General features: G+C 45.3%; 2 protein-coding genes and 1 non-coding gene across 3 annotated transcripts; 2 read left to right on the forward strand and 1 right to left on the reverse strand.

Moving 5' to 3' along the window:
• The first annotated feature begins 1284 nt into the window (after positions 1-1284).
• LOC100382151 (uncharacterized) lies at positions 1285-13786 on the forward strand. Its single transcript, NM_001174911.1, has 7 exons — positions 1285-1480; positions 7833-7920; positions 8233-8493; positions 10307-10543; positions 10617-10741; positions 11920-12396; positions 12472-13786. The coding sequence occupies exons 1-7, from the start codon at positions 1454-1456 to the stop codon at positions 13387-13389; spliced, it is 2133 nt and encodes a 710-aa protein (NP_001168382.1). The 5' UTR covers positions 1285-1453; the 3' UTR covers positions 13390-13786.
• LOC111591217 (U2 spliceosomal RNA) lies at positions 11612-11815 on the forward strand. The gene has a single exon (XR_004857448.1). It is a non-coding gene; the product is annotated as a U2 spliceosomal RNA (small nuclear RNA).
• A 541-nt stretch (positions 13787-14327) lies between the features above and the next one.
• On the reverse strand, positions 14328-19294 carry LOC103651518 (glyoxylate/succinic semialdehyde reductase 2, chloroplastic). The gene is made up of 12 exons (XM_008677160.4): positions 17101-19294; positions 16802-16892; positions 16649-16714; positions 16152-16227; positions 15995-16050; positions 15791-15875; positions 15589-15649; positions 15457-15509; positions 15296-15366; positions 15124-15196; positions 14908-15012; positions 14328-14786 (listed from the first exon to the last, which is right to left on the reverse strand). The coding sequence occupies exons 1-12, from the start codon at positions 17228-17230 to the stop codon at positions 14616-14618; spliced, it is 1038 nt and encodes a 345-aa protein (XP_008675382.1). The 5' UTR covers positions 17231-19294; the 3' UTR covers positions 14328-14615.
• Positions 19295-27079: the final 7785 nt, after the last annotated feature.

Here is a 27079-nt window from a genome sequence, read left to right on the forward strand (position 1 = left end):
GCGGAATCAGACGGGCGCGGCGCGTGGTGTGGGAGAGGGAAATAGGATTTTGGGGGCTGGGAATGCCGGCTGCCGCTGCCGCGGAGGGGGACCTGAGCGGAGGGGGTGGAGGGCGTTGATGGCGGCTTCGATCACGGCTTCAGGGAGCGGAGCGAAGGTGAGGATGTCGGGGGGACAGAACGTCCACCCTGTGGACGCCTACGCTGCATTCTTAAGAGATAGTAGAGATTAATTAAGTAATCTAGATACCTATATATTATGATAATTCATAAGCACGTTAATATGTGCTTATATAATCTATGAGCAGGATTATATGATTTTGGAAGGAAACAACAGGACCTAAGATACAAACTAGCATATTACCTAAGATACAAACTAGCATATTTGAAACCATCTCACTTTTCATAAATCAGTTTCTTCGTGCTTCCAAACATGTCTTTATTCCACCTCCACCTTAGGGTTAAAAACGGACGGGTAAAATCTCGTCCCGTACCGTTTTCTATATTTGATCCGACTGTTTTCGTATTTACGGAAAAATATGGAAACGGTATGGAAACGGGAGAGTGTTTATTCCATCTGTTTTTTTGGATCCTGTTTTTATCTGGATTGAACCCGTATTTATTCTATATTTTTATAAATACGGGACGAGCCTAATATGCATTAGTATACAAACTAAAGACCCATGTCTTTAGGTGACAAATTATAGTATAAGTGATCATTGTAACCACCGGTTCTTTTTAACGACAAGTGGTCTAAAGTCTTAAACAAAATCAGATGTAGCTAAATGTACACCATTAACAACCAAACAACAATAAAATATTACCTCTTTTTATCTATTTGTTTTATGTGATTGTCCTGCCAATCAATCACTAGCCAAACATCAATACCATTTCTGTTTGTATTAAATTATGAGTTTTTGTTAGTATTTCTGTTTCTTCGTTTTCATAATTCTGTTTATCCCCGCTTTCATTTATATTCCCGACTATTTCGTACCCGATCCTGTTTTCGATGATAAAATATAGATACGGAAACAAGAGGGGTTCTACGTCCGTTTTCATCCCTACTCCACAAGTAAATTCAAAATACTACTTACACTTTATTTGTATTTGAATATTTTTATTCTACTAGAGCATCCGCCGCTGCCTCCGAATCCGAGGGACAGAAATAAAAGAAAAGGAAAAAATCGGAGTTCTCCCTCGTGTCGTCTTCCTCTCCGCCGCTTCTCCTGTCCACCCTCGACTGCTTGCGCGTGACCTGAGCCGCCGCCGCCTACATCCGCTCATCCCCGCGCCCGCCTCAACCACGCCGCCACCGACCACGTATAATCCTGCCTCCCCTTCGCGCGGTTTCGAGGCTCGTTTCCTTTGGGATCGTTCGTCTGCCCCGACCGCGTGGGCGCTTCTTCTTCGGGATCTCGCTGGACCGAGCGGCCCAGGGCTAGGGATTCAGGCCCATGGCGTGGCGGCGCGTCCTCACCCAGGTGAGAGTTCTGCCCGATCTTTTCTTCGTTACCGCGCTTTATTGTTGTATGGAGGTACGGTGGTGGCCTCAAATCTTCGATCTTGGGGTGTCTGGGCGGGATCGGGGGCTGCGTTGTTGGGCTCTGCGGATACGAACAACGCCTGCTTATATCTTGTCGGTACACATGGCTATCTTGGGAGCTGCCTGTGAGGATGTCTCGGCTACTGATTTTGGCCAAACAATGATCCAGTTTGCGTTTTGTCACCGTTATTAATTTCCGCTAGTAATAGAAACAATCCCTTCTTTTAGTTTAAACTCTGGAGGGTCTATTATACGGCCTGTCGTCAGCTTATTGTGATAGCCTGTATCTGTATGAGAATTTACAGGAAACTCTAGATTTAAGTCCAGATGTCATCTAGTGTGTTGTTCTGTGTTCCGGTATACTAATTTAGGACGGAACAGTAATAATAACTAAATATTGATGGCAAGTCCATTTGAATGATGAATATTGAGATCTGTAACAATTGTTGCTCGTAGTCTTAATCAGCTCTGTTATATTGTCAACTTCTCGTTCTGTGTCTAGTGAAGCTAATTCTTAGGATGGTACAGTGTAACAGCACCGATCACCCGTAGACGGTAGAGACAGCTCGGATTCGAGCACCGCTCCCGGTGCAATGCCTCTCACGAAGCCATTATCGAGTGGATCACATTACAGAGTTTTGGGGAGTCTCTCACGAACACTCACACTGGACGCAGTCGGCTGCCAACTTACTGCTCAAGTCTTTCTCCACGCCCTGCTCACCTCCAGACAACGCCCTAAAACAGCACACAGCTCTCACACAGGGTTACTGGGTCCAATCCGGCCCATAAATCTGTTGGTTGTGCCTCCGCGCACGAGACGGCCTTTTGACTTGAGTGATGTCTTCTTCTCGCTTCCTGACATTCTCCTCCCCTTGAGAAGAGGCTTGTCCCCAAGCCTCAGCTCCTGGAAAACGTTGCTTGATTGAATCTTCATTCTCCCATGTAGCGAGTTCCACCGGCCATGAAGACCATTTAATCAACAGTTGAGGAATCTCCTTGTTGTGGTGTTGTACACAGCGTTTCTGCAGCACCTGCTCAGGCCATTGTAAAGAGTGAGACAAATCAAGTAGCTTAGAACTGACCTGGGCATTTGGGCCAATAGTTTTTTTCAGAAGAGAGACGTGAAAAACAGGATGGATAGATGAAGAAGCAGGCAGTTGCAGTTGATAGGCCACTTGACCGATCCTGGCAACCACTGGGTATGGTCCAAAATACTTGAAAGCTAACTTGTGATTTGCTCGCTTGACCACTGACGATTGAATGTATGGCTGTAATTTCAAATAAACCAAATCTCCAACTTGGAAGACTCTGTCCGAGTGATGCTTATCAGCCTGGTTCTTCTGACGGTGCTGAGCTCTCTGAAGTTGTTGTTTCACTAGCTGCAGCATAACCTTACGTTCAGACAGCCAATCTTGTAAAGCTGGAACATTGCAAGCATCTTGTAATTCAAGTCCCAGGTGACGTAGAGGATGGCCATATAGCACTTCGAATGGAATTAGCTGCAAGGACGAGTGAAAACTAGTGTTGTACCAAAATTCTGCAAGTGACAGCCATTGCTTCCATTTAGTTGGACATGACTGAACGAAGCAACGTAGTTATGTTTCTAAGCATTGGCTCACCCTTTCTGTTTGTCCATCGGACTGAGGATGGTAGGCTATGGTCAAGGTGTCAAGCGTAGTTCCACTTGGGCTAATCAAAACAGTTCTTTCCATAAAGCACTTGTGAAGATTTTGTCTCTGTCCGTGATGATAGCTTGGGGAAAACCGTGGAGTTTAAAGACTGTGTCCATGAACTGTCGGGCTACAGTTATGGCCGAAAAGGGATGCTTTAGTGGTATGAAATGACTAAACTTGGAGAATTTGTCCACCACTACTAAAATGCAGTTGTAGTGATTGGAGGAAGGTAGACCCTCAATGAAGTCCATTGAGATAATTTGCCATGCACCCTCAGGTACTGGAATAGGTTGCAGAAGGCCTGGATACATGATTCTTTCAGATTTTGCCTGTTGACAGATTGTGCACTGACTGCACCATAATTGTATAATCTTTTCCATGCCTGACCATACAAAGAGCTTCTTAATTTTCTTGTAAGTCACCAAAAAACCTGAATGACCCCCACAGGTGTAGTATGCAGTGTGTTAAAAATCTTCTCAGGGAAAGCCGAGGCTTTAGGTAGAAGGATGTGATTCTTATACTTAATGATGCCATCATGGATACTGTAATAACCAGAGGGGGGCTTGAGAGCCAATGCCTGAATCGAAGGAGTTGTGTCAGGATAACGAGAGTAAGAATCTGAAACTTCCTGGAACCAGAGGGGCCGAAGAACCGACAGAGCCATGACTTGTTCTGTTGGCAGTCTAGAAAGAGCATCTGCCACTCGGTTAGTGCTGCCCTTTTTGTAACAACAAAATTGTAGCCCCAACAATTTGGTGAGAGCTTTCTGTTGCCACAGTGTGGTTAACCTTTGATCATCCAAGTGTATAAGACTGCGTTGGTCGGTGCGTATAATGAACTCGCCACTTATCAAGTACGAGTGCCATTGGTCCACTGCTAGCAATATAGCCAAACACTCTTTCTTGTATGTAGACAGTCCTTGATGCCGGGACCCAGAGCTTCACTGATGAAAGCAATAAGGTGACCACCTTATTGTAGAACGGTGCCTATACCTTTGTCACTGGCGTCAGTTTCAACTTCAAAAGGCTTCGAAAAAATTGGCAAGGCCGAAACAGGTGCTGTGACCAAAGCCGTTTTGAGAGCTTGGAAAGCCGATTCCTGATCGTCATGCCACATGAAAACTTGGCCCTTTTTGAGTAAAGAAGTAAGGGACCGAGATAGAATACCAAAGTTGTGCACAAATTTCCTGTAGTAGCCTGCTAACCCCCCCCCCCCCCCCCCCAAAAAAAAAACTTCTGATATCCTTGACCGATCTGGGAGTGGGCCAAGACTGAATCACAGCCACTTTGGAGGGATCAGTAGATACTCCATCTTTGCTGATCACATGGCCTAAGTAATGCAGGCTGGTTTGAGCAAAGGAACACTTTGAAAGTTTCACCTAAAATTTGTGTTGATCCAACTGGGAAAAAACAGCCCTTAGATGGGATAAGTGATCAGCCCAGGTGGTGCTATAGACTAATATATGTCGTCAATAAACACAACCACGCACTTACGCAGGAGAGTGGCCAAGACCAAATTCATAGTGAGCTGAAATGTAGCTGGTCCCCCGGTGACCCCATAAGGAATGAGAATGACATGATATTCATAATGACTGTTGTGTGTTTGAAAGGCTGTCTTAGGAACGTCCCCAGGTTCCATTTGGATTTGGTGGTAACCCGAGCTTAAATCCAGGCTAGTAAACCACATAGCACCTGTAATTCATCTAGCAGCTCGTCAATTACTGGCAATGGGTACTTGTTTTTCACCGTGAGGGCATTGAGACGTCTGTAATCAAAACACAGACGCCAATCTCCAGTTTTCTTAGCCAAAATAACCGGAGAAGCATAGGGGCTACAACTTGGCTGGATCATTCCATTTTGCAACAACTCTGTGATTTGTCTCTTTCATCTTTTTATCTGTATGGCCGAAGTCTGAAGGGAGTAGCTCCTTGTATGAGAGGTATGGAATGACAATGGGACCGAGGTGGCGGTAAACCACTTGGTTTGTCAAACAAGCAAGAAAATTCCTGAATCAATTTGTGAATTTCCACTGAAATCACTGGAGTAGAATCAGTTTCCACCACCTGCTGCAGCTCTAACATACACCATAATTCATCCAAGGAAGCCAAGTGATTCAAATGTTGCAAAGAAACTTGTTCCAAATTTGTCAAATCTGCTTGCAATCCATGTAAACAGACTTTCTCACTGTTATACTGAAAGGATAGCCATCTCTCTTGCCATGTATTTCCATCGGGCTATTGGAGATCAACCAATCCATACCAAGAATTATGTCATAACACTGCAAGGGCAAAACCTTTAAGTTGATGTCAAAGCTATAACCTTGCAAGGATATTTTACAGTGAGGGATTTCTTGGCTACAATCAATAGTTTGTCCATTTGCCACTCTGACTTGGAGAGAGTGAGATAGCTGCACTGGTGAAGGACCGAAAGGGGCTACTAGCTCACTGATAAAAGATGAAGAACTATCCGAGTCGACCAACATGATCACTGATTTACTCCAAAGAGATGCCAACAATTTCATTGTCTCAGGGGCTTCAGTTCCTTGAACAGCATGAGCAGACAGCACCATGATATCTTCACCAGTGTCATCAATATGGTCCTCAGACGTGTCAGGAGACTGAGAATTGTCCAGCACCTGCCACAGTTCTTATAGTACGTGCAAAGGGACCGTAGCACTGCGCTTGTGGTTTACATTTGTAGCATAAACCTTTTGCCTTCTTGTAAGCCATGAGACCTGACATTTTACTGGTTTCCGAGTCAGGTTTGTGGTGATCTGTAACTTTGCGGGGTTCAGACTTCAGACAGAGGTGCTCTTGTCACCGTTTCAGTTAAGACACTCTGATCCACTGAAGAATAAGACTTAGTCATGCCACTCGATGCCGATAACTCCTCCTGCAACAATGCCAAGGAAACAGCAGTATCCAAGTCCATAGGTCGATGAATAAAAACTACAACTTTGATATTAGAGCGAAGACTATCAACGAATCTATTTATTATGGCTACTGAATGAAGGATCATGGGCATGAAGCTGGTGCATAATAGAATCAAAGAGATCAACATATTCAGTAACAGTTGCTGTCTGTCTAATATGGAAGAACTGACGTATAAGGTGGTTGTGTTGATCACGTTCGAAATGGGCGCTCACGTCCGCACAAAATTCAGACCAATGAGTGTGTCGTATAGCAGGATCTACAGATTGAAGCCAAAAGGCAGCTGTGCCCACAAAATTGAGAGGCAATTTTAACCCACAACTCAACTGGGATGGCAAAAACTTCGAAGTAAGACTCACACTTGGTCTTCCACACCTTGGGATGATGACCATCGAATTGAGGAAAACTGAGATTCGGTAGGGATGCAGTTAAATGAGCAGGATAAACAGATGTAGGCAACACCGGCTCTAACTGGTGAGGAGCAGTATTAATTGGGGAACCAGAGATCGAAAAGTGCTGCACACCTGTGACCGGAGGTGGAGTTAGGGTGGTCAGTTGGTCACCACCCCAAAACCATCACTCCGGTGAGTATCATGAAGACGATGGCCATTTGGTCCTTGAGCTGAATTAAGAAACGGCGTAAGTCCTGACGCCACTGCTGGAGGCGTCATCTCTGTAGACGTACGCTCGAACACCTTGAGGGCGGGCTGTAGCGCTTCACGAAATTCCACCAGAGTGCCCACCTTCTCCGAGATCATGCCCATCTGCTTTCGCAGTGAGCCCACATCAGCATCGACTTGGGGTTTCCAGAGAGAAATATCCCGAATCATCGCTGTGTTTTCCTCCAACGCCGACTTGATGGCTTCATTTTGCTGCTGCATCAACTGAGGGATAGAAGCCAGATCAGCGATACTCTTCTCCATGGCTTCCGATTGAAGATTGAAGTTGCCCCCGTGTCTTGTACTGCGGACGCAGCACGTATTCTGGCGGTTCCGCCAGGATCGTCAGCCTCCGAATACCACTTGTAACAGCACCGATCACCCGTAGATGGTAGAGACAGCTCGAATTCGAGCACCGCTCCCGGTGCAACACCTCTCACGAAGCCATTATAGAGTGATTTGCATTACAGAGTTCTGGGGAGTCTCTCACGAACGCTCACACCGGGCGCAGCCGGCCGCCAACTTACTGCTCAAGTCTTTCTCCACGCCCTGTTCACCTCCTGACAACGCCCTAAAACAACACACAGCTCACACGGGGTTACTAGGTCCAATCCTGCCCATAAATCTGTTGGTTGGGCCTCCGCGCACGAAAAGACCTTTTGACTTGAGTGATGTCTTCCCGTTTCCTGACATACAGTAGGAACTAAAAACTGATTGCAAGTTCATTTAAATAATGAACATAGAGATGGTCTGTAACAATTGTTGATCGCAATTGAATAATCTGCACTACTATATTGTCATTCTGTATCTCGTAGCAAATCCTTAGGAAGAACAGTAAGAACTAAAAATGAGTGGCAAGTCTATTTGAATAATGAATATTGAGATGTTTTGTATTGTAACAATTGTGTAATCAAATAATCTGCTTGGCGATATTATTGTGTTATATACATGTTGATGTATGTATACATATGAATGTTAGTTGCTTTAGCTGATCCAGGTTTGTGTGTGTTTTGTGTTGTTCTGTCGCAGATTGCAAGGCATCGACCAGCAAAAGCAATCTACAATGAACTAGTTGCTTCCTCCCCTTTGGGTGTTCTTCGAAGTGACATCACTTCAGGTACACTGAGGTGACAATGAATTGGTGCAGATATCAACAGGCATCTGTTTCTTATTACTCTATTAATATGTTGCCGCCTAACTGTGCGACATTTGCATCTTCCTAAAGCTACCATGCTCAATGCAGGAGTTTCCATATCATTTGCTGCTGAGAATTTCATGCCTTATATATCCCTTAACTCACTATAGTTGTTTGTGATGGCTATCAGTATATGACTTTCTTTAATGCAGTGCCATTTGTGCCAGTCTTCTACTACTAAAATGTGTCCCACTTTTTTGTTTGACATCTATATTGTCTTGTTGCCCACCACAGGTGCCAGGATTAGACATTTACAAGAGAGGAACCAGTCAAGTTACATTGGTAGCCTTGCACGCCGGGTCCGAGACTTAGAATCACCAAGCGGAACTTCTCTGCTTAAAGAGATTTACAGAAGTGACCCAGAGCGTGTCATACAAATATTTGAAAGCCAACCTTCATTACATTCTAATCCTGCAGCACTTTCGGAGTATGTAAAAGCTCTTGTAAGGGTTGATAGGCTGGATGAAAGTGCCTTGCTTAAAACACTGCAGAGAGGTACCAAAGTCCTAAGACATTTTCTTTATTTCATGGTGGATAATATTTTGCATGCTGTTACATTCTGTGTGCGATGCAGCTACTGTTTATTTTTCTAGTTGTAGCATCACTTGGAAAATACATGTATAGTGGCTGCGTTCTTATATTATGGATACATCCAATGCCCTGCCAGTAGGTTTTGGTGTCTGTGTATTGTATACAAATTGTTTTTCTATCCTTATGAATAAATCACAGCAGTTAACAAATGCATACATATTTATCTTTCATGTCAATAGATGATCTGTCAAAGAAAACTTCATGCTCTACTTTAGTTTTGACTTTACTTTGAGTCTTTGACTAGTAAATATGCATGTGCTTTGCCACGGGCGAAGGCTCTTGAAAACTTAACGCCGTCTCCTGGTTGTGTATGATGCATTCTCATCTCGTGTTGCAACGGCAGGGTTCGCTGGTAGCACCTATTTTTGAGATGGAGATGTGGTAGCAGTTATCCTTTTTGGAACCAGGAAGGAGACCTGTGACAGTGAGGTTGATAAGAAAAGATAGGGTGCCGGGAAAGAAACCTGTGATCGGTTTATATTAGTTTTCTTCCTATTATTTTTATTAGGAATGCGCGGAGTTATTTACATGGCTTGATAATGGAGCCCAAAAACCACCTCTGCACCTTTATTCCATCTTCCTGGCTCTTACTTTGGGCTTGTGTAGCATGCATGCTACTGGAGCCAGTGTAAACATCACACATGCATGGCCTGGAGGCCCTGGCAGCCACATCCAGCTGCCAGCTTTGCTGCTGCTGTTGCTGCTGCAGTGTTATCAAATAGTCTGACTAATCGCGATTAGTCAGGCTGATTGGTGCCGTGGTGATCAGCTATGCACTACGATTCATGATTAGCCGTCGGGCTGGTTGCTGCCATGGTCACTAGGATCGATTAGACGATCTGATAACATTGCCTGGCACATGCACTTCTTGATTGTCACAGCTGCTGGCCCATGTGCCTGCCTGCTCACCGACTCAGTTGGGCACCAGCTCTTCTGTCCGCGTGCAGGACAGCACAGTAGGGCCTGGCCCACTGTAGCACCAGCAAAATGTGAGGAGGGGCCAGATGGTAGGCTCAACATTCAGTGATGAGAGGAGACTGAAAACTAACGTAATAAATAGGTATGGTTAGTACCCATCCTTTATGAATTCATCTACTGCTCGTTCTTGCTTTGACATAACACCGAATAAAAACAATCAGAGATCATTTGACGTGTAAGCGAGTCTGCCAAAGAATACACATTGCATTCAGGATCTTCTCTCTTCCCAACATGTGGATTAGAATTGCAAATGAAGCTAGATGTTATGTCTGACTCCAACTTGTAGACCACATCATCCATGATGAACTCCAACTGCTTTTTGTGCCTGAGACAACAGGAACACTCAGATTTGGTGCATGTGTTGGACGGATGACTGAAACACTAATCTCTTGAGTAATTGGAGAGAGATCTCTAGTTTTGTACGTGTCATCAAATTCTTGTACATTGAGTTTTACTAAAATGAGAATTGCGAGAGTAATGGTAATCTTAAACCACTTATTGCTGTTTTATACTATATATGCAGACAAACACATTAGATTTTGGAGTACTAATTCAGGGAAACCTGTTCTCTATATAATACTTTATTTTTATGCTCTTGGCTAAACTTATCCAAATCCTGTGTGTATGAGTCTAGAGTTCAAATTCCTCTAGTGAAGCCTGGGTAGCAGTCCTTAAGTTGATAATGCTTGTCTTTTGTTTAACATGACTTAAAAACTCTACTTATGAATTTTCTGTACAGGTGTTGCTTCCTCGACAAGGGGCGAAGAAAGCTTTAGTAGCATTCCAGCATTAATTGGTGCTGGTCAAGTAACAAAAGATGGAGCTCTTGGCACTGCAAATGCACCTATTCACATGGTCACAGCAGAAACAGGTCAATTTAAGGATCAGCTTTGGCGTACCTTCCGAAGCATTGCACTAACTTTCCTTCTTATCTCGGGCATTGGTGCTCTCATCGAAGATAGAGGAATCAGCAAAGGTTAGATATTGTTAGAGAGTTATATTATCTTCTGAATTGAACAGCTCATTAACCATTTATGAATTGAATGTAGGCCTTGGTCTGAATGAGGAGGTTCAACCAAGCATTGAGTCTAAAACAAAATTCAGTGATGTAAAGGGTGTTGATGAAGCAAAATCTGAACTTGAAGAAATAGTTCATTATCTTCGAGATCCCATGGTAAAACCTTTTTAATTATTAGCCTTCAAAAATGGCATATTTCATGAAGTCAAATAATGCAACTTGAAGATTTTTTTCTCCACCTGTATGTGTGTGCTGGGGGGAGTAAGAATGTTCACCATGCTGTGATGTGAAACTATCATGTATTCATGTTTGAATCTCCATATTTTAAAAAAAAATCCATGTATTGCTTTTGGACTCATCAAACAATACCTTTGTTCGCACAAAACTTGTGAAAAATCAGTGCTTAGAGTGTTTGGTATTGTTTTATCAGCAGTACTCTTCCTGCTATTTTAACCACATTTTTCTTTATGTTACTGAATAGATTAAGTAAAAGTTGTCATTTTTAGTTTATCATTGATCTACCCATTCTATTGCTTTTGTGAAGCTGTAGGCTCATATTTTTGCCATGTTGATACTTGGTAATTTCCGAGCTACCTCCATTTTGTATATATATTTCTGTCATGAGTTATTAAGCTCATCTCATCTTGACAACACATGATAGTACCTTTCTCTATCTCTACTCCTTTTAAAGCACGAGTTTCATGTGTCATGGGCGAAGCGCTCGTAGGTCAGTTTCTCCTCTTTTCGTCTATCAGTAGGCCGTTACCCCACAGATGGGCCATAAGAAACTACTCAGCCCAACACAAAAGGAAGCCGCAGCGCAGCGCTCCCGCATAGTGCGTAGCCCCCCCCCTTCCCGCTTGTCGCCTACAAGTGGATCGTTACGCCATAGTTGGGCCATGAGAAACTATACAGGTCTAACACGACAGAAAGCACACACAGCGCATCTGTCCCACATAGTACCACCCTCCTAGTTCAAGAAAGATGAGCGAGCTATAAAAAGGGGGTCATGTTTCTTTTCAACTCATACATTTTTCGGTCTTTTGACTAAAATAAAGTGTAATATTTGTTCTTATTAGTTTAATATTTGGTATGCGGACTATATGTTTTCTTCGATATTAAATTTATTTTTATGGGTATTTTTTATGGGGAGGGTCTACCACACTGGCTTACTGGGCCCTCACGTATCGCTCAGCTGTTGCACTGTTGGTAGGGCCTGGCCCACCCAACCAATACCATCAAATATGATTGTGTGCCGTCGTAACACACGGGCATCGTACTAGTCTTATTATATGTTTTTATAAGATGCTCACAAACTGTGCTCTTATTTTCAGCGCTTCACATGTCTTGGTGGAAAACTTCCTAAAGGTGTCTTGCTTGTGGGCCCTCCTGGCACTGGGAAAACCATGCTAGCTAGGGCTATTGCTGGTGAAGCTGGTGTTCCTTTCTTCTCTTGCAGTGGAAGCGAGTTTGAGGAGATGTTTGTGGGAGTTGGAGCTCGGAGAGTGCGGGACCTTTTTGCTGCTGCAAAGAAGCGATCTCCTTGCATAATATTTATTGATGAAATAGACGCAATTGGTGGGAGTCGGAATCCTAAGGATCAACAGTATATGAAGATGACCTTGAACCAGCTGCTCGTTGAGTTGGATGGCTTTAAGCAGAATGAGGGGATAATTGTCATTGCTGCAACGAACTTTCCTGAGTCGCTAGATAAAGCCCTAGTCAGACCTGGGCGTTTTGACCGTCATATTGTTGTTCCCAACCCAGATGTTGAAGGTCGACGCCAAATTCTAGAATCCCATATGTCAAAGGTGATCTTGAGACCTTTTATTATTTTACTGTCCCACTCGTATATTGCCTCTTACCGTCCTACTCGTTTATTGCAGATCTTGAAAGGTGATGATGTGGACTTAATGATCATTGCTAGAGGAACACCGGGATTCTCTGGTGCAGACCTTGCTAACTTGGTAAATGTTGCTGCTCTTAAGGCTGCCATGGATGGTGCAAAAGCTGTCACAATGGATGATCTTGAGTATGCAAAGGACCGAATCATGATGGGTAGTGAGCGGAAGTCGGCAGTTATCTCTGACGAATGCAGGAAGCTGACAGCATACCATGAGGGAGGGCATGCCCTTGTTGCAATCCACACAGAAGGAGCTCACCCTGTCCACAAGGCTACCATCGTACCTAGGGGGATGGCCCTAGGAATGGTGGCCCAACTCCCCGACAAAGACCAGACAAGTGTGTCAAGGAAACAGATGCTAGCAAAACTGGATGTCTGCATGGGAGGCCGTGTGGCAGAAGAGCTTATCTTTGGGGATACTGAGGTGACATCCGGTGCGTCGTCAGATTTCCAGCAAGCGACCGCAATGGCGAGAGCAATGGTTACTAAGTATGGCATGAGCAAGCAGGTCGGCCTTGTCTCTTATAACTACGAGGACGATGGAAAGAGCATGAGCTCAGAAACGAGACTTGCGATCGAGCAGGAGGTGAAGAACTTCTTGGAGAATGCATACAGCAATGCGAAGACCATTCTTACAAAACACAACAAAGAGCTCCATGCTCTAGCCAACGCACTTCTTGAGCATGAGACCCTCACAGGAGCCCAGATAAAGAACATATTAGCCCAGGTTCATAACAAACAGCAACATGAGCATACTATCGAAGCACCACAGAAGGCCTCAGTCGCACCAGCTTCCCCCGCATCACCAGCTGCATCAGCTGCTGCAGCAGCAGCAGCCGCCGCCGCGGCAGCACAGCAGGCGGCAGCCAAAGCTAAGGGGGTGGCTGGTATGGGATCTTAGCACATTAGAGCACCCCCACTGGTTTGCATTGTGTATATTTCACCAAACAAGCAAAGCTGTTCCAGCAATTAACGTTCAACGAGGGTCCTCGGTAGTATGCTAAACTGCTGCAGCAACAGAACATACTGATTGTGTGGAAGCTACTGTTCACGTGCCTCGAGTGCGAAGCAGAAACGAAAACTTTATGCATTGTAGTAGGAGGCACATTTAGCTGGTGATTGGATCAGTTTTGTACCCAAATCGAAAACAATTTCTGTTGTTTACACCCCAAGAATTGTTACATTTCGATCTGCCTGCCGCCTTCACCCTAACAGAGCATAAATTGTAATACATTCTGAATAAGATGTCCTGTGTGCTTGAATACAATGTGGCAGCTGCCGAATCGATTCGTCAGCCCCTTCGATGCTCATTTGTTGTATGCTATGTTTTGCCAGGCTAAAACGATCCTTTGTTCTTCCTCACGCACCATCAACACCATTTCTTATTTAGCCAACGCGCTTCATAGACATGGGGTGGTGCTTGTCACCAATAAAGTTTTATTATTCTTTTTTAGGGTTACCTTGAAACTTAGGACTAGTTTAGAAACTTAAATTTCCTATAAGACTCCCGAAGATTGAGTAGAAAATTAGCTCATTTTCCTACTCAAACACCAGTAATTCAGAGGCGTTTTGAGTTCCCAAACAACCTTTTGTTTGAGAAATGATATAGTTCATTATCTTCTCACTTCTCACTTTATTGTTTAGTTTGTAGAATAGAATGAGTTGTTTCATTACCATTTCATTTCTTATAGGCTAATAGTTAGTAATAATATAAGACATGAATTCATTCTACTAAATTTGTGCAATGGATCATGATATAACATCTCATTTAGAATGAATTAATTTTTCAAACCAAACACCCATACCCCTAAATCTCCTCTAGAATTCCTGAGTATTGAGTGGAAAAATGAACTAATCTTTTATTCAATCTCCGGGAATCCAGAAGAAGATTTAAGTTCCCCAACTAGCCTTTAATGAAAGTTTTTTTTCTTCCTTAAGGAAATGTCGTCGTTGTGATGTTTGAGAAAATATTTACGAATACAGAAATTGTATTGTTCTGAGACTTTTCTGTAGCGATCTTGAGAAATTTTCCTAAGTGTCAACTTCATCCATCGAGACAAAATGCTGCCTCAATGGTAGCTGCTGAAGAGGCAACAACTACTGTGAGCTCTGCTGAACAGGCAACTACTATTGTGAGCTCTGGCTCTGCACTTTGGCTTTCAGCGCTTCAATAACCGCCGAGAAGTCGTGGTCACTAAGGCCGAGCGATTTTGCAGCCTTGTACAGCTCGTTCGCAGCTGCAACTGTAGGAATGGACTGGGACACCGATTCCGCCAGGGCCAATGCGAGCCTCAAGTCCTGCCATGAGTTGTTTGTTTCATTAGTGGCAGGAGCTCTGCTCAGTCGTGATTAGGTCAGGCCAGACGCAAATGGAACTGTTCGTTACTGCTAGATGAATGGACAAGCAAGTAGGTGCTACCTTCTGTTGATGCTTCAGAGGAAATGCAGGAGGATATGCAGCTTTAACCATGGATGGGCCCTTGAGAGAGAACATGGGGGCACTGATAGCACCCTGGGAAATAACCTGCAACGACCAAAGTGCCCTAGATTAGATTCCCTCTATATCGGAGTTTCACTATTTGATACTGCTGCAGTGTGGAGTTCATATTGTTTTTGTTTCTCTTCCAGAAATTACCTCGACGAGAGTATTCGGGTCTAAACCGACTTTTTCACTCAGGAGCAACCCTTCTGAGAAGGAAACCATCATGCTGCAATATTTCACCAAAGGAACCAAAACATTTAGTGACAACATCCAGAGGTTTTGCTCAAATTTAAAATGCACTAGATAACGAATGATTTTGTGCCACCTCCCCATGACCATGTTAACCACGAGCTTCATTGCAGCACCATTGCCTACATCGCCAAGATAAAACCTTGACTGGTTTCAGAATAAGGCAGAAAAAATTAGCGCATTTTCTCGGTACAGAATGTGATCAAGGAAACGGTACTTTGCAGATAGGAGATTAACCTTCCCCATGACATCAAGGAGGGGCGCCACTCTCTTGTACAAGGACTCATCACCTTGGTGCAGTAGTGTTTACAGTTTCAGGTAACAGAAAAGGGGCTTTTACAACTACTGACCATGGACGCATTAGTTTACCTGCAGTAAGAAAGATGAGCAGCCCATCTTCTGCTGGTTTTTTCGAGCCTGAAACTGGAGCCTACTGAAAAGTTATCGAGTTAGCGCTGGAGCGAAGTACAGGCATTGCAATTACACTTTTGGTTGATACAATGGGACAAGCAGCTGAACAGTTTCATTGTACAGGAAGGGTCTGTAAACGGTGGCAGGGCCCAGGGACTACCTCAAGGAAAGATGCTCCAGTACTTGTAATGCGTTCACCAATCAGCTTGGATGTAGCACCATCAACCGTCGACACATCGACATAGCTGCAGGTTACAGGCAAGAAGATAAGAGGTAACGTCATCTAGTTATGCGTCCCCGTATGCTCCAGGCAAGCTCTCTGATGGATCATTGTTTTTCAGAGCTAGGTTAGTTAGTCAGTTACCCTTTCCCAGGGGCCAACCCTTCAGCAGCTCCACTGGACCCACATGCAACCTCAGCCTGTAGTAGGCACATGTCGTCAGAGACATGATTGGGTTTTGTCATGTGAGTTTTCATGAACAGAGAAGACTGCTGTCTGAATTCTGGAATGAAGCACATACCGCGCTTTGTGGATCAGCGAGCATCGCGAATGTCACGTCACAAGATGAAGCGACTTGGGCCGGTGTAGGCTCGTACCTGGAGGAAGCAGGAATGCATGGTGTACATCTTTTTTTATTTTCAATAGAACACTGGTTTTGCTGTGGGTCAACATGAATAAGGAAATAACGTTGTCTACGCAGCACTGGAAGTAAATTCATCCTGGCTGTAAAGGGCTTGGTTCCTTGATCTGGAGTGTTTTTAGTGGAATTTCAGCAGAACATAAGAATCTTTCAAGTAAACTAAGAGTGAACACCACACTGAGGAAGAACCATTCATGCTGAACAACGAAATTGGGTTGGGCCTATGGCTCCAGACTCAATTACCAGCAACGAGGTCTGCCACATTTCAGGAATTTGCACGCACTTATTCTTACGGAGTGCTACTACTATGCATTGAGTAAAATGGGTCGCAAATTGGGTATGTAAAGACGAAGTTGAAAACGAAAAGGGTGGCATACTTGGCACCGAGACTGAGGAGGGGATCGCACTTGCTCTTGGTCCTGTTCCAAACCGTGACGTCGCAGCTGAAAAAAGGGCAGAAACAAAGCTACTTACAGCGGCCTGCCATGGCTGCAGCTGGGAAAGCAGAGTGAAGGGAATGGAGTGATTACCCTGCCTTGATGAGGTTGGATGCCATGGGCGCGCCCATGATCCCGAGCCCCAGGAACCCCACCTTGCCCTGGAACTCCACTCCCCCGCCACCTGCGAAAGCCGCCAATCACAAACAAGCGGTCAAGCCGAGCGGATAGCGGTGAGCAGGGAGCCCCTGCATCATCCAGCGATACGATGCCCCCTCCGGCCCCCACTCGTCTCGTCTCGTCGCCTAGTACGCATGCAGCAGCAGCAGGACTAACAGCATGGCAGGGTCGGGTCCGCGTCACGTGAGGCGGAAAGGAATCAGCGCACGCACCTTGCCACCCGGAGGACGAGGATGCTGATGCTGAGGCCGCGGCCGCAGCCGCGCGGGACACGACGAGGCGGCGGGACAGCGTACGCGAGGGAGGGGGCAGCGCGGCGGAGAAGAAGGCCGCCGCGGGCATGGCTGACGGCTGCTGTTCCGGCCTGCGGGTGATGGGATGCGGGGCGAGAGGGATAAGGGCATGTACGAGACGGTGGCTCGATTTTCGTGAGACATTTAGGGGGTGTTTGGTTTAAGGAATCACTACATCTAAATTGAGGTGGTGCATCATGGGTTCATTCCTCAAATTTGGTGGAATGATCTCATTCCTAATATTAGTACTAACTAACTATGAGGAATGAGTTGGTGATGGATCAACTCATTCCATTCCACAAACCAAACAAAAATAGTGAGGAGTGAGAAGATAATGGACTAGCTCATTCCTCAAACCAAACACCCTATTAAAGTCTCTAATATCTATTAAGACAATAGTGTAGACTGTTTTTGTGCCCCCGCCTCCCCTAGAAAAACTGCCTCCGCGCATGCCAGTGCCGCCCGCCCTCCGTGCATGCATCGTCAGCCTGCCTTGTGGGGCTCGCCCTCCAGCATGTCGCGCTCACGCGGCAGAGCGCAACGGTGCCTCCGCGCTCGCTCACCCGCATGTCGCGCTCCACATCGCCATCTGCGCAGCCTCATCCCCTTCTATCCTCATCTCCCACCCCAACTCCTCCGCCGAACAGCGCCAAACCTCCGGTCGGCCGGCCGGCGCAAAGGGACGGCCTTTTCGATCCGAGGGCTCAAGTTTACATCACGGCGCGAGGCGCAAAGCCCAAGAACCCCGATTTCAATTCTTTGAAAGCCTTAGAGCTTGCAGGAACGGGACGGACGGAACGGCAATGCGCAAAGGCGCCGCCTCCGCGCGCGGCTCCGGGAGCACCACACCGGCACAGCGAAACCTCCTCTCCGCGCGACCGAACTCAGATCTCGACGCCGCCGAGCTTCAGAAGGACGGCTCCGGGCTCCAGGCGGGGGGTGCTTTCCGCCGCCGCGACGCAGATCCGACCGCTGCCACCGCCGGAGGGGGAGAACTACTGAACTAGGACCGCGGAGCACCTCCACCGCTGCTACTGACGGACACTGCTTCCTTCTCGCGCCTGCAACCGTGGCCCCGGCCCACTCTGTGCAGCAGGGGAGGATTGCTTCGCTTTGCTTCTTCTGTCTTCCTCGTGCTGCCGCTCCTGCTCGCCTCGTATGCCCTCGAGAGACTAGACTCCTCGGAGATTTAAGTTTTAACCCCACGAGTTTTGCTGGTCCTTTTTGCTTCTCTCTGTCCAGTAGTCCAGTCCGCGCTTTAGCACCACCATCTACTACGATTTATTAAATAAGTTGTCATATAGTAAACATCTTCAATAATATAACTACACAAGGAAAACCGTAGAGTTGAATGTCTAAGAACCTATAAAATTTTCACGAAATCTACATTGAAAGTGGACGCTTCATTTAGATTTTGTTTTAGTTTATAATATGACAGTTTTAGAATTAAACAAACTTTTTTTAGCGAAGAAGTGACACAACAAGAGCTCTCTGCTTCCTTCCGTTGCTGCTACAGTGCTACGTACTTGTATTGTACACGGCGTGGTTTGACTTCGGTTCCTTCCCTTCTGCTGGCCTGCTGGCCTGGCCTGGGCAGGCTGCTCGCTGCTCCAACGCAGACCGCCCTCTTCCTCGGCGAGACGACGACGACGACGAGTGCCGTGGAACCAAAACGTGCTGCGCTTGCCTGCTTGTCGGACGACGGAAAGGCGAGGAAGGCAATGGTCGTCATCCTCAGTGGAGGGGGAGGTGGAGGCTGCGTCGTCCCGTCCCATGGATCCTCCATTCCTCCGTGATCCTGCCTTTTTGACCTTTGTTTATTCACCCTGAATGAAATGGATGGGCTCACAGGAGTGCGTCGTCCGTGGACGGAATAGACCAGCATGTGCTAGATAGGTGATTACCTGTGTTGTTTAATGCGTAATTAAGCTCGTGGAAACCGGTCTGACTTGACTTTGGGGAGCTAGCTGGGCTCCTCCGTCGTCATCGACATCAGACGGCGGAAATTTTTTGGAAAGGGGCTACGTGTCGCCGTCGTCGGCCGTCGCGTGCTCCTCCGTGTTGTACCTGTATACGTGTAGACGCCATCTCCGTACGGTGCGTATGAATGAATACTGTCCCTGTACTAATGTCCGGCGGTTCTCTGTCATACTACTAGAAACTAGGGCCATTGATTGACAGCTAATTAACAACCAAGTGACATGTCCACGCTGATTCAGATCTCACATCAAGAAGCAGGGCTAACACACTCGTGTTCGACATTATTACGATGGTAAATGCAACGAGGAATGTAACATATTGTTCGTCGAGAAGTAGGTTAAGTCCGACAACAACGTTGACTTTGTTCTTCGTCTTCTAGACTCCTACAAAAAAAACTCACAGAAAAGAGACACATGATGAATAGTACTTTGTAAGATATAAAGAGAGGAGAGAGAAAGCAGAAAGTATATTAAAGAGTTAGTTAGCATAATCAGTCGACCATGATCCTCATATCTCTACTACTTCTTAAGAGTAGAGCGTAGACATCCACACCGGTGTGGTGCACGGTTCTGCATTCCACCACCGACATCCTCCGCTCCGCTCTGATCCGGATGGTGGTCGCGCTTTCATCGCTGCCATCAACGGTCTCATTCCCACGTCCGCGACCGCCCCCGCAATCAACTCCATTACCCCTGCAATCCCTTTCCAATCCCAGCGCTCACCTTCCATCGACGAAGCGGATATTCCTCGCACCTCGTTCTACCCACCCCGACCATGACAAGTGGGCCCTTAATGTCAGCGTCCCCTGCACTTCCTCGCGCTTGCGTCCCAGCAAACACCTCTCCGTCTAGGGTTGCCGCCGCCCGATTTAGCAGCCATGGTGACGCCCCTCTGCCCCACCCCTGCCGCTACGAGAACATTCAGGTTGTCGGTCGCGCGGTTCCCCGTGCAACGTGCCCCTTCTCCTCCGTCACCGCCCGACTCCCTCGCGTGGACAACGCCACGCAACAAAGGAGAGCGGACTGCTGCTTCGTCCCAGGTCAAGGTGAGTTTCCCTCTCCCTGATCCGACACGAAGCGGTGAGCGTCTCGTGGGCGTGCTCGTCGTCGTGGAGGTCGAGCCAGCACTCGAGCGGCTGTCCGGAGGCGACGCGCGCGGCGGTAACAGATCCGGCCCAGGTCAAGGTGAGCCCCCCTCCCCCTGATCCAACACGAAGTGATGAGCGTCTCGTCGGCGTGCTCGTCGTCGTGGAGGTTGAGCCAGCACTCAGAGCGGTCGTCTGGACTACAGTCCGAGCTGCTCAGAGCTCTCCTCGTGCGGGACTGTGCCCATTAGCATTTCATCGAGCACATGAATGCTTATGGTCGCTTAACTGCTCCGATTTGTAGGTTGCGGTCCATATACGACAGCTTAGCAGCACTAAGGTGTCACTGCAGGGGAAGACGTGGTGCGTTAGTTATGAATAGAATCAGAGCCTTACCTAGATTGGACACCTGAGCCCCGATTCACTTTCGACCTTGACACGAACGAACATGTCATGTAGGCGCTCTTGTTACTCTCGCTTCTCAGTTTAGTATTCGCCCTTCTTTCCTTATGCTGATTTTTTGTTGTGTTAACTGTGCAAAAATGTGCAACTTCTCCTTTTCGTATTGTTCAGGATGATGGACTTAATTGGGAGATTATTTGACGGACCCAAAATTCAATCAAGAAGTTTATGTGAGCAGTTTAGTATCTGAATTCTGAGCAAGGATAACCATTAGGATGACATGTTCAAGGTTGTCGCGGTGCCCATGGTGGAGAACTGCATAGTTAGCTATAACAGCCGCATTCTTGCTTACGGCCAACTTAACTGCAGGTTTAAGTTGCTGATCGCTGTTGTAAATACTCAAGTTATAAGATTGCATTGTTATGGGTTTACCTTTCAATTAATTACAAATTTGTCTACTTCTGCTAGATAGGAAGCGAAAAATTACAATGCTTGGTGACATAGAAAATGGAACATGGAGGAACAACACACTAGACATCATCTACCTAGCGCACATTATAGTGATGTTTGTCGTTCCATATCTATGTTTCATACATGTTTTTTTACTTCCGTCGCAACGCACGGGTACATATCTAGTAAATTATTAAGAAGGCACCGTAGACTGCCCCCGCCCACGTGTCTGCGCCCACCCGCGCGAAACGCTCGCCCGGCCTCCTGTCCGCCGCCGCGAATCCCGCACGCCCACCACCGCGAAACCCGCACCTACCGCCCCCATGCCGCATATCCGCCCCACGCCCGGGAACCCCACGACCACCGCATATCCGCCCCATGCCGCGGAACGCCCGCCTCCCTACGCCGCTAAACAACCACCGAGAAACCCCCGCTCGCCGTCCCTACGCACGCCGCGAAACGCCCACCACCCGATTCACCCACCTCTCCGTCCACGGTCGCCTCCTCCACGCCGACGAGAAGGCTCGCCCACCTCTCCGTCCATGGGCGCCTACGATGTGCGCCTCTGCTCGCTCCTAGCCGCGCCATGGTTGTCGCCGTCCTCCACCTCTCCCTCCATGGCTGCCTCCTCTGCTCTATCGATTAGGCTCGCCCAACTCTCCGTCCACGGCAGCCTCCGCCGCACACCTCCTCCATGCCGTCGAGAAGGCGGAGGATGCGATGTCGAACCGCCATCAGGTCCATGTTCTTGCGTGGCCTCACCGGACGCCCAGGTGCTCCTCCGTGGCGTCAAGAAGGTGTAGGACGCAACGACGAACCGAACCGAACCCACGCAGGACCTTGGGAAGCTGGAGACTGACGAGCAAAAGGAGGTCACCTACTACGATGCAGATCCAGTCATGCGTGGTCTCCTTTCATGAGCTGCTCTTCGGGCCCCTGATGGTGGCGGGCTCGAGGAGGGGAACCTCTTCGCTGAGGAGCGCCTGCGGCGAGAGCGCAGCTTCGGGGTCACCCACTATGATGTCGAGGCCACCCCAGTGGTCGGCTACTTCCCCTTTGGGTACGACTGTATCCTTTACTGGGTCCGCCCTTATTTTGTACAACGCATCCCTTCCCTTCGTGAGGCACAGCCAGATCAGACTATTTTATGAGTTCATTAGCCACCCTACATGAAGTTTTTAGAATACACCCCCTTCGACAGGTAAACGTGGTGTTTTCTTTTGTCGGTGATGTGCTTTTGGTTGCATGAGATCAATTTGTTTTCCCCAATCTACTTATTTTTTGTTGTTTTGTTGATGTTTCCAGCATAAATTTGTTCCTCGAGCAGCTCAACCCTGGTGATTGTACAATCAAAGGGAACCTCGATGCCTTCTCATGTAAGAAACTAGGAACATGCCCATTGCGTCTTTTGTTGAGCATGAGCTACATGCTTTCAATAAGCTGGTATATTAATTTGCAGGGAAGCACACTATGACGACCTTCGGCTTTCAACAAACCTAAAACGTGAGGTGCATGCTTTTCCTCTTTTCCTGGATCCATGGATTATATTGTCACTTAGATCAATTTTCTTCCAACAAGGTTATTAATCATGTGTAATCCAGTGTTTTGTTTATAAATTTTTGTCTTCTCTGGCTTGAATCATAGCAGAGCGAAGCAAAGTGTTTTGATTGGTTAGATACTTCCAGATAGTCCAGTAAGCCTTGTGTTGTATGGTTTTGGCATGGATAGTGATGCTTTCAATAACTATATAACTCAAGTATGCAACATACACCTCACAATCTTTGCACCCCAACCATATATTATATGTCCTGTGGTCTATTCAATCCCCTCTTGCCATCATGGTGTTCACAAAACCACAAACTTCCAATTCACACGTTTCAGACAATCAAAGGAATGGTCCACCATGATGCGCTTACAATTAATGCCTGGCTCTGTCTTGAATGGAACTCCATCGGAAGCTATCATGGACAGACACCTCTAACTCCTCCCCGTCCTACGAGGTTCATAGCAATGGCGGCACCGGAATCTCTTTCCCTCAGGTTTGCTTTTTGTTCGTTTCCCTGTACCACGTGATCATTCAGGATTATTGTAGTCAGTTTAGCCTGAAGCCTAATTTGTGTGCATAACATCTTCAGTACAACGATAGCTACATGGTGCCAACATTAGGTGAGCTAAGGCAGGAGCTATTTAACCAAGTGGTGTTTCTGTGTGCATAACATCTTCAGTACAACGATGGCTACATGGTGCAAACATTAGGTGAGCTACGGCAAGAGCTGTTCAACCAAGTGGTGTTTAGTAACCACATGTGCTCTTTCCAGTAGGGAGAGAGCGAGGACAAAAGCGAGTGATAGGATGACAGGTAACACAGCAAAATGGTGTAGCCATGTTTGAATATTTAATGTTGAAAAGTTATGATTTATTTTTTCTTCTTGTTTTTAAAATTTGCAAGAGACAATAATGTTGAGAACTGTGGAGGTGGAAGCTGCCACCAGATGAGTTTGTGATGTTGGACGCAATCCATTCCCTCGTGTGGTGGCTGTAATGGGGACCATATGAGTTTGTGATTTTGAGTAAGCTATTGTTGTTCTATGAAATTTGCAGGGAGATAGATGGAAATTATGGTCATCAATGGCTCTGGCACACGACGAGAATGCATTGAACTAAGGATTAGTTCATATATAATAGCACATTAGCACTATGGTCTTTACTTATAAGGACATGTTCTCACATTTGAAAGAGTGGTACGTATGAACAGTTGTCAGTTTTTTATCCTTTATATTTGTCTTAGCATTCAAATGACTGCAATTAAAATATGTCGAATTGTCTAAATGTAATCAAATTCCTGTCAGTTATATTATAATGCTTGTCTGCATCTAGATGTGCCAACATTTTTTTCTTAAGTTAGCTTTGGTTGTTTTAATTTCAATGATTTGAAAATAAATTGGTTTTTTTGACAGAGTTGTCCCCCTGAAGTTTTGTACATGTTTCTACAATTATCTCATTTAAATAAGATCTATTTATATAATATATTGAAACCATATCAACACACGGGCACTAAATATTTTTTGTTGTTACTTGATCTCTTTCTCAGTCACACTTACCTGTGGATGAAAGGTATGTGAATCTATGTCATTTAGAAATGTACATTAGTGAAATTGAAAGTGCTAATCCTGTTTGAAGAAAATGTGTCGCTGATGTTGTATTTTCTTTTCTTTTTAATCCTGCTTTGCTTGGAAATTATGCAACACATGTTGCTTGCTATTTTTTCAGTTATATTATAATGCTTGTCACCTGTTGTTTGAATTTAGCTAGCGGCACCAATGGAGACCCTGAGGAGAGCTGCTGCTGAGATACAGATGAAGAATTTTGAAATGTGATTGGTCGTGGGCGATGCGTTTCATCTCGCTGCTAATTTGCGTCTCAGGAATGGAGCTTCGATTTCGATGGGACCATGTCGCAACATCCGTTAAGTAGCCAGATGGCTCCCCTGTTCAGCTAGAGAGAACGATGTTGTTGCTTCCGGCACTTGATATATGACATTGTAAGTGTGTGACTGTTGTCACATATATCTATTGATGTGATTGAAATACATACGTATGGATGCATTTTTAATGTTTGCTTGTATGGTCTGCATTGTAAGACTACCAATGGCACATGCACTTTGTTTCCATGCTGATCCATATTTTGACAGATCAATGTACTCCCGTTCATTGTTTCTTATGTATGAGAACTGAAGTATATAACTAATTCATCAAGTGTTTGACACTTTTCTAGGATCAATGTACTCCCGCTACATGATGATATTCTTATAGCAAGCTGGAATTGATGAATGCAGGTGAACAAGACAAACTAGCCTACTACTTGATGTCTTCTACCTTCTACTTGATTAAACCACTACTCTGAATTGCAGATTGCAACATACTTTGTGTTCCTATGAATATATATGTGTTGTCTTTTCCTCCCAGTTGTTTTTTGATTGATTTCCTACAATTTATTGTGTTATTAGTGGTTTTGTTCCCATTATGGTAGTTAATTTTATTTACAAGCCGGTACTATATGATGATTCAACTAATTAACCAAGCTACTTAAGTAAGAATCGTATCGTTCCTACTTTTGCAAATAGTCTTCTAGATGTTTGCTTGTAAATTTGTTTTTCCAGTTCTAAATATCTTGTGAATCATTTATATTCTCATTTTATATATCTATACTTTCCATTCCTACTTTTGCAAATAAACTTCTATTTGTTTGCTGGTAAATTTGTTTTTTCAATTCTAAATATCTTGTGACTCATTTATATTGAGCAGGTGTTTACAAATAATGCTCTCATCGGCTCATGCTCATGTGGTCTTTTAAGCCCTGCCTCTACATGGACGGCCTCGCTTCCGCGGTCACCGCGCTCCAGACCTGCACCGATGTCGCGCACCTCACGCACGTGCTCCTGCAGTTCTGCCTCGCCTGGTGCGGCAAGCTCGTCCGGGACGCTCGCGTCGTCACCGCGCACTATGCCTGCTCCGTCAAGGGCCTCTGCTTCAACCTCTTCATCATTAGGGGTGGAATCAGAGCTTTCCATGCATGTTGGAGGTGTGCGATGTGATCAATATTATCCATGCTTGATAATGGTGATGGCCATGATATATGGTCAATATTGTATTGATCTTTTTTCCGAGTTTTAGGCTGTCATGTAGTTTGCTGGAATGGAGATATTTCATTGTTCACTTGGTTCTTGTGACAGAGTTAATTACCTTATTTCCGTGCTTTCTTAGTACCTTTTCTGAGATTTGAGTTGTAAATAACACTTCCCTAATCGTGCTATCATTATAACTCAATGACATTATTAAAATCATATATAGAAGTTTATATGTTACTGATGGTTGCAATGTAATGGTGAAATAGATAGATTAAAATAACAAAATTTATGTATGCGTAGGATCACAAATGGATTCTAAAATATTTTCTCATAACAATATTCGTACATTTATATATACATAAGTTATCGTGTTATTATACGTTCCCGTTGCAACGCATGGGCACTCATCTAGTTTAAAGTAATATGTACCATGTAGAGTCATGTAGAGACAATTTCTTCATAAAGATTTTATCTCTTATATTTTTTTCAATTAGTTTCTTAGATACTCCTCGAGAGCCATTTCAATTAATAGGGTTATACATGCCCTAAACGCATCCCCAATTCCTCGTCGGCGTGCGTTAAGACTTGTTTGGGAATTCCATTAGGTTTTGTTTGATAGTTCTTATATTATGAATTGATTCAGAGATATAAGAGATTTTAATCCCCTCTAATCTCTCTCAATCCATCTCTAACCGAATATAGGACGGGAAAATTTCTTTTCCCACGGGGATTAAACGGGAAAATGTTCCCCCGACGGGTAAACGGGGATAGAGACGGAAAAACATTCTCCATCTCCGATCCTCGTGGGGACGTTAAACCCGTACGTGACGATGTTTTTATGTACTAGATAATAATAAAAATATATAATTATCTTATAAAAGATTAATCATTGTACATATACGTTCATTTTGATAAATACATAATAATTTTCTGACATCTAACAACATGTATAAGTAAAAAGATTTTATATTAATAACAAATGTTGTATATTCTAATCTCTACTACTTGTTAAGGTTGCAATAGTAGTCGGCCATTCCGCGTGCTACCATTCCCTGTTCTGCCCATTCCGTGTTTTGCCTCGCGCACAGTCCATTCGCATGTCTTGCCACCATTCTATATCTATCATTCTCATTCCCCTCCCCGCAAAGCCGATTTATATTCCCCCGTACAGCCGACGCCTAGCTAAAATTAAAAAAAAATACACATGGTCCCAAAGGGATTCAAACCCATGACCTCTCAAGCAAATGCTAGCGGTAGCTACCACTACACCACATGTGTGTTTATGTCTACATTTATAACAGAAAACACATCTACTACATCTCTCCCCAAGCCCACCTGTTACCCTTGCACAATGC

This window comes from Zea mays, chromosome 3 (assembly GCF_902167145.1).
Source record: "Zea mays cultivar B73 chromosome 3, Zm-B73-REFERENCE-NAM-5.0, whole genome shotgun sequence".
NCBI lineage: Eukaryota > Viridiplantae > Streptophyta > Magnoliopsida > Poales > Poaceae > Zea > Zea mays.